Source organism: Sinocyclocheilus anshuiensis, unplaced genomic scaffold (assembly GCF_001515605.1).
Source record: "Sinocyclocheilus anshuiensis isolate Anshui unplaced genomic scaffold, SAMN03320099.WGS_v1.1 scaffold870, whole genome shotgun sequence".
In the NCBI taxonomy this organism is placed as follows: domain Eukaryota; kingdom Metazoa; phylum Chordata; class Actinopteri; order Cypriniformes; family Cyprinidae; genus Sinocyclocheilus; species Sinocyclocheilus anshuiensis.
The window spans coordinates 3,107,099-3,115,562 of record NW_015540842.1 but is presented as its reverse complement, the minus strand read 5'-3'; the positions used below and the strand labels follow the sequence as shown (position 1 = coordinate 3,115,562).

General features: G+C 36.7%; 1 protein-coding gene across 1 annotated transcript in view; it reads left to right on the top strand.

Moving 5' to 3' along the window:
* The window catches only part of LOC107687545 (sodium channel protein type 8 subunit alpha-like), a 51,059-nt gene that overhangs the window by 27,476 nt on the left and 15,119 nt on the right, over nucleotides 1-8,464 (top strand). The window contains exons 6-10 of the mRNA XM_016484921.1: nucleotides 1,675-1,766; nucleotides 4,249-4,470; nucleotides 4,966-5,030; nucleotides 6,395-6,601; nucleotides 6,790-7,077. Coding sequence (XP_016340407.1) covers nucleotides 1,675-1,766; nucleotides 4,249-4,470; nucleotides 4,966-5,030; nucleotides 6,395-6,601; nucleotides 6,790-7,077 — 874 coding nt within the window. The remainder of the gene's footprint in view (nucleotides 1-1,674; nucleotides 1,767-4,248; nucleotides 4,471-4,965; nucleotides 5,031-6,394; nucleotides 6,602-6,789; nucleotides 7,078-8,464) is intronic.

The following is an 8,464-nucleotide window of genomic DNA, read 5'->3' as shown; positions in this document are numbered from 1 at the left end:
ACGCCTGACAATTATGCCAATAAAGTTTTGACTTTATGATTGTATTTATGCCCGTGTGTGATGATAAATGAGCGTGTTTTGTTTTCATTTACAAATGAAACTACGTGAATAATTAATTCCTCAACGAAACACTATAGTATTTATAATTATGGTCTATTAATTAGCCGAAATAAAATGAAATATATGTTAAATTTAAACTGCATTCCAGCAAAAATTCCATTCAGCATAATCAAAGCTTTACTGGGATTTCGAGCATTTACAGTAGGCTATTATTTACAAAAGTATTCAGAAAGTTAAGTAAAGAGATCGAAATGAAGGGAAAACTGAATATAAACGAATATAAAAATATAACCAATAATAATAGACTAATAAAAATAATAATAATAATAATAATATACAAATATTACGGGAAAAGACGATCAGTTAATGGACTTACAAGACTGTAGGATTGATAAAATAGTTTTCTTGTAGGCCTATTTTATATTATGCACTTTATGTAACATTTATTCATGATAAACTTCATTTGAATGATGACTATCGCACGTAATACAGTCCGATAGCCAAGGCCTATGGTTAATATAATAATTTAATAATGCAATAATTTCTATAATAAATAATATAATAATTTCTTAATTCAAAATAAAATATGAATGAATTCATATCTGATAATCCCGGGTTGCTATGGTCACGCAGGTTTGTTTACGCATTATACTCGTGGCCACGAGAATATGACGTTCCCTCAAATTAATATCTCGTGGCCACGACATATTATCACATTCCCACAAGTTATGTCGTGGCCACGACAAAACTAAGTGAACCGAACATGTCACCTCCCGGGCACCGTACAAACCATTCCAGACATATTCATCTGAAATATATTGTATGTCACCATATAAGCATGTTTGTTTATAAAAAGCTGTTGGGGTGGGAGACAGACATTAGGTTTTGTGTTGTTGTGCCAAATATTATTATTATTATTATAAATTATATATTTTATAATATAATAATTATAATATATTATAAAAATCATGAATAGCCCACATATTCTATCTAAAAGATATCTTTAATGTATGTTGTCATAGTATGTTTACTTTTTCAACATATAAAATATTCATTGTGTTAATAATAATAATAATAATAATAATAATTACTATTGTTATTATTAAATGCATTATTTTTCTTTTTCTTTTTTTTTAAATGTGTATATTTGTCATCAAAATATTGGAATATTTGGCATTTATACTTTATATTGTGCCTACACTACATTAATTTCCCCTCACCTTATAAGAAACAGATCATCTTAGTCTGCATATGGAAGTGATCAAGTACTAAGTCATGACCATGTCTCCATGTAATTTTGATCTGATCATTGCAGGTATATAACAGAGTTTGTAAACCTAGGCAATGTCTCAGCTCTGCGCACGTTCAGAGTTCTGAGGGCATTGAAAACAATTTCTGTAATCCCAGGTAAGAGAGTGTGTGGGCGGGAGGGGTCGGGTCGGTGTTCTCTTGGTGTGTCGGTGTGTGTATCTTGGTTTTCTTTTCCTTCCTTTCCCCCCCGTAGTGGACAGGCTCTGTGAGTGGCGTACCTCCTGGTGGTTCATTGGCGTAGTGGTGTTCTTGGTGTGTTTGTGGTTGTCATTGGTGTCTGTGTGTGATCCTCCCTTATTTCAGATATGTAACAGAGTTTGTGGACCTGGGGAATGTATCTGCGCTGAGAACATTCAGAGTTCTCCGAGCATTGAAAACTATCTCTGTCATTCCAGGTGAGACGCAGTTTTGATGCTGAGGTTAACGTTCAGTATGATCCCCTATTACTATTCAATTTGAAATCTTTCTTTTTTTTTAAGCAGAAATTAATTTGGAGAGGACCATTTAATTTGCTTTTTTTCAATCTCCAAAATGATCAAAAATGGTACTTATACATTTTTGATAGGCTTTGCAGTCTACTATCAATCTCCAGAGTCCTTGGTTTCGACACCCTTTTGCCCCTTTAGACACTTCAGAGCAGATTAGAGCAAATTAGAAAGCTTTAGCGACCAAACCTCTTTAACCTCTTTCATGTAGGCAAAAACGTATCTATGAACAAACCCTGTTCTGGGTTGAACTCAAGCTACTGTATTATTTGTAGGTTTGTTGTTGAGATCTTGCTAAAGCAGATCTTTGTGTTACATAAGGCATGTTTTATTTCAGATTTTAACAGTAAGGACTTTAGATAAAAGCTAATTGTAGAATTCACTAGTGTGTGAGCTTGTATGTTTCTCAAAAATCTAACTATAAAGGTGTATGAACACATTAATTTTGCTGATTAATATATATTAGGAAACAAGCAGACCTTTTCAAACTAGCCCCCTGGCCTCAGAGCACTAGAGTAGATATCTTTAACAAGCTATGTTTTGTTCCCCAAAATGAAAATTGCATAGCTCTCAGTGAGTTCCCAAAGAATATACCTTTTACTTATTTATGAAGACTGCCAAGCCTAGTTTGTGGACATATTTTATGCTGCATGATGCTTTGGAAGTCACTTGCTTTTATAGTATTAGCCTACTAAGTGCTTGGCTGCCTTTTATTTTTTTGACAATTCATTTTTCTTCACTTTTTTTTTTCCTTTATTTTGTATGAAACTCACAAATTGCACCTGGAAATAAAATAAGAATAGTGCAGATGGTCAAGGAAAAATGTTTTTTTTTTATCTGTTTCAGATGAGTTAAATTGCTTCATTTTTATCTGTACATTTGTTTTTATTTTATTCAGAGGCTTTGCAAAAATTCCAGACCTTTAGCTTAATGTCTTGACACATTAGTGTCATATGCAAGTCATTTTCGGTGAAATAACAGGATTTATTTAGCTGACTAGGTTTTACTGCAAGTCATATTTGTCATCTTGTGTCATTTTCATTAAGGCTATGAACTAAAACCTACTCATCAAATCTCTGAGGCCTGCGAGATTTTTTGATGTTTTTGTGGGGTTTATGGGCACGAGGATTGTAGCATATCAATAGTAATTTGAGTGTCTGCTGTCCTGAAGGTAAAGCAGCTCTTTTGTATTTGGGAGGGAGTTATGGAGGGGTCAGTGCAGTTCTGATGATGTTTAGCTCAGCATGTCTGATGGAGCCATGCAAGATTTTTACACTGGACTTGTTTCTGTTCAGCCTTCGAGCTGAAATGACCTGCATGCAGTCTTCACCCCCCTAGTCCCTGCTTGCTTTATTCTCCCCATGTCATGGCCCTCTGGTTGTGCTGCAGTATTTATAGACAACTGGATGTCAGGCTGTTCTCACTGTTTCAGGGAGCCCTCCCTTTATTGTCAAGAGAATTCTTTGAAGGTTATCCTTTGAGAACATTCAACTTCTATTATGGAATGCTGGAATTCAAAAAGGTTTCAGGACAAATTTTTGCATTTCCTGAAATAATATATTAAATGTTGTAGGCGTTTATTAAACCATGTTTAAGCAGAAAAGTTAATTATTCATCTGAATAGAGCAAATGACGGGATGGCTCCCAAACAGTATGTGTGTAAAGACACTTAAAGTGTATTTTGTGGTTCTGTTATTTATACATTGTCATTGTGAATTAAAATAAGGATTCAAGGTATGATATTATGAAAAATAATAATTAACAATTAAAAACATTAATTTATGCTGAAGGGCACCCTTAAGCATCCATATCAGTGGTTCTCAACTGGTTTTGTTTCAGGAGCCAGATTTACATTTACAAACAGTTTCATACTCTTGGCAGCCAGTAATTTATCATACAAAACTCATTAGGCCAAAAACCATGTTTATGATGAAGGCCATGTCAAGCATCATGTTCATGATTCTACCAAGTAACAGATGATTTTTGAGTTTTATTGGATGCCTGACCTATGACATCAACAACAAATGGTATGGGAAATGTTTTCTCCCTCTTTTGAAAAGTAATACTTGCTTTCGATAGATAGATAGATAGATAGATAGATAGATAGATAGAAATGTATTGCATAACAATTGCGTTGTTCCCTGCAATCAGAAAATACCTGCACACCACCAGCTGAGAACCACAGATATACATAATATGTACACAAGACATATACATGAAACGTAGATGGCCTCACATCTAAAAATGTGAATTCCTCACATCATGCCTTGAGACTCCTTTTATACACTTCTGGGACTTGAACACACATGCAACTGTCTTTGCCTTTTTGTGTGTGTGTGTTTGTGTGTGCATATTTGTGCGTGTATGTGTGTGCATATTCGATATCTCAAAGGTCTGAAGACCATTGTTGGCGCTTTGATCCAGTCGGTGAAGAAGCTGTCAGATGTGATGATCCTCACCGTTTTCTGCCTCAGTGTCTTTGCCCTCATTGGTCTGCAGCTCTTCATGGGAAATCTGCGACAAAAGTGTGTCATCTGGCCCATCAACATTACAGAACTATTCCAGGCCAATGGCACCCATGCATTCAACTGGGATGAGTACATCATGAATGATAGTGAGCTTTTGTTTAATTTATCACACAAATTACAAAAACAGTTAAGACAATATATTCGTTTCTGTTTATCGTGCATTGCTTTAACTGCCATGTAACACTCATTTAAAGTTAATCTTTAATAAAAACAAAGAATTAACTACATCTATAATAACTATAATATAATGACTACTTATATTTACTTTACTTTTACTAAAATGACAACATTACTACAACTGTAACTAAAACTAAAATAGATAGCTAATACAAATTAAAACACTGAGAATAACACTGAGCCAAAAATAACACTGAGCCAAACACGCATGCTAAAATAACAACAACTCGCAGCCGCGACCGCTTCCGCGGTAAACTAAGCTTCTTTTTATTCCTTTAACAAAACTCAAATTGAATTCAGCTGGACACATTTTCCTGTTTATCAAAACAAATGGCCAAGCAAAGCGCACGACACTGACAAGGTACGCGAATATTTAGATTTTATTTCAATAAAATCAAATATTATATGGGCTTTCCTGGCTCTATTCCGCCTCATGACGCAGGACTTTTGGGAGAACTTGTACCAGCTGGTGAGGGCGAGGTCTTTTTTTTCCCCTCTTTCATCACTTTCAGTCCCATTTTTAGATTTTTTTTCTCCGTAATCTGAATTTTGCTACTGAGCAAATGAATCTTTTTGAAATCAAATAAGATATGTGTATGTAAATAAAATTAAAATGGCTAAATTATACTGGTCTAACTTTGCACAATTAAATAGTCACATTTAATGATTTGGATTTAGCATGCAGATTAAACAAACTCAGTGCTTGAGGTACCCTCATGCCTTTTATACTTAATACTGCATTTGTAAAGAACAGAAAATATGTAATTAGCAACTGTGATGATGATGTTATTTTGTCGCAGTTGGTTGTATTTTCATTAGTTCAATATGCTTTAAGTGTAAATTTCTCACACATGAAAAAGTGTTTAGGATCAGCCACGATATTTATGCCGCTGCAGACAGCCCTTGTTGTGCAGGATGCACACAAACTCACTGGACCCTTTGGGATCAGGAGCAGTAATGGACAGCTAGAAGACTAGAAGACTAAATAGTAAAATGCTAAATATAGCTTGAGCTCTAGTTGATTCTGTACTCTTACATGTAGATGCAAGCATAGCCATCTAGACACCCTGTCTTTTATCTGAGCACTAGATATCCTATTGTTACTGATAAACAGATACAATTTTCATGTTTATTTTAATCTGTTGTCAAGAAACATAAAAACTAATTCCATTATTAAATAAGAATTATTATATGACTTGAAATTTGTATTGATTAAATTTAATAAAAATGTTATAGTTTTAATACAGTCGAATGAACTGAATGTTATAGACCCTGTATTCAACAATCGAATGCATTTGTTCCTAGAAGACAGGTAATTGCAGTTCTTTTGAAGCTTATAAGGAATATCACTCCTCATAAGTTAGGCTTCGTATTTTCTCATTATTTTGTCAGGCAAACCAACTGTACTATTAAAAACCATGAAATTACTGGTTATCTTTCTGTTCTTCTCTTTTTAATTTTCTCACACCAAACAGTCTGTCTCACTGTTTTCACACCAGCATCTCAGGATGCCAGTGGCTGCCTTGAGCCAGTCTATTTAAAAGAACACATGCATGAATGTATGCTTAAATGTATGTTTGTATATTTGCATTCTTTGCACAAGTAGGTCAAATAGAAGCGACGAGGCTCAGAATAATGAACTGACATTTGCATTTTTCCAGCGAGTACATCTCTGCCACTTGTATATTAGTGAAATAGTATGGACAAAATCCCTGAATATTATTATGAGCGTTGAGAAATTCTTCTCTCTGTGTGTGTGTTAAAAAAACAAACCATTTTCTATTCTGATGTATGAAGCTCTGTAATATAGTATGATCTGCCCCTCATCCACAGACCCTGAGAGCAGCGGGGAAGACCTACATGATTTTCTTTGTGCTGGTGATCTTTGTTGGCTCATTCTACCTTGTGAATCTGATCCTGGCTGTGGTGGCCATGGCATATGAAGAACAGAACCAGGCCACTATGGAAGAGGCGGAGCGAAAGGAGGTGGAGTTTAAAGCCATGCTGGAACAGCTGAAGAAACATCAGGAGGAAGTACAGGTCAGGCAATGATTTAATGCTTATAATAAGGGTCCTCTTTGTAATACTTAAATGTGTTTTAGTGCAGTGTTTGCCTGCTGGTTTCTAATTGTTTTTTTTATATTTTAAATTAGATTTTGTGACTACAATCAAAACGAATTAAAATCAGAGTAATTTAGATGAATGATTGATACATTTTGTGACTGCAGGCTAACGCAATGGCGACATCGGCGGGGACGGTGTCTGAGGACGTGGTGGAGGATGATGGTGATGGAGGTGGGAACTTGTCCTGCAGCTCATCTGAGATGTCTAAACTCAGCTCCAAAAGTGCCAAAGAGCGACGCAACCGCAAGAAGAAGTGGCGGCAGAAAGAGCAGGACAAGGAGAAAGGGGACAGTGAGAAGTTTGTCAAATCCGAATCGGATGATGGAAGCAGGAGGAGCAGATTCCGTTTCCCTGATAACCGTTTAGGACGTAGGAGTTCTATAATGAACCAGGTAAAGAATGACTTCTGTTTTTGTTGTTTTGTTCTGTTAAAGGGGTCATCGGATGCAAAATTCACTTTTAATTGTTGTTTGAACTGAAATGTGTCTTGGCAGTGTGTGTATATAACCACCCTATAATGATATAAATCCACCCAGTGTTTTTTTTGTTAAATCTCAATAAATCATAAGCAGTGTCTCAGATCAAGCTGTTCTTAGATTCTTGGCAGAGTGATGTAGTTCTGCACAGGCCCCTCCCATGATTGTTGATTGACACTGGCTTTTTACCTTAGACCCGCCCTGAGTGAGCTGTCAACAGTCTGCCATTGTTTCGACGCCGGAGCAGGTGTAGACAAGAATGTCTCCTAAGCGATTGAGGTGTTTTGTTGTTGGATGTAATAATGAACATAGCAGTCGTCATTTACTCCCTAAATATGATATGTCTATCTGCCTCTGAAGAAGCAAGGATTACTTGTTTTTGTTTTTGGAGAGAATGCACCCCCCCAATCTGCCTAAATGCGTCTATGTTCGCGCAAATCATTCATGATCCAGCCTCATCTACAGAAGAAGTGAGTATAATGTTTTGTAATGAATCTTTGCAAATCTCCTTTCCTAATAATGTGCTAATTAGTAAGTTTCACGATGAATGCAGCTAAAGTAAACAGTCTCTCTGAGAGCAGCTCGGAAGAGAGGGGCGGGGTCAGCAGAGCTCATTAACATTTAAAGGGAAATGGAAATGGTTCAAGCTACAAAAACGGCTTGATCTGAAAAGAGCTGTTTTTGACAGGGTAAAAAAAGGTGTTTTTACACTACCATTGAGAAATTTTAACCAAACTATGTTACAGACTTTTCATTAAGACCCTAAAGAATCATATCAACTTGTGGAAAATGGTCATCATATGACCCCTTTAACAGTCTAGAGAATGACTTGTCACCAAACGGAAGAAAGGGGCGGAGTGAGCAGAGCTCATTAGCATTTAAAGGGACATGCACCGAAACGGGTCTCTGTGAACATAGCTGTTTTTGACAAGGTAAAAAGGGTGTTGTTTTATACTACCATAGAGAAATTTTAACCAAAGTAACTTAGTGCTGTGGATCACCAGATCGGCTTTCACTGTGGACGAAGCAGATTCCAGCCCGGGGTCGTCACATGTGGTTACCACAAACCCGGCGGCCGCTCCTTCGTCGAATCCGCCGGCCGCGCCGTTTTCAAGCCCACCCGCCTCTGCTCACTCCAGCCGGCCTTCGCATACTCTAGGCCGCGGCTTACTCAAGGCCGCGGTGTGTGACGCTTTTTCGTTGTGAAAGCGAAACTACTTTGTTTGGCATTCCAAAAGAGGACACAACTAGAAATCAGTGGTTAAGTTGTATTTACAACACTGTTCCAGAACAGTTCAACCCA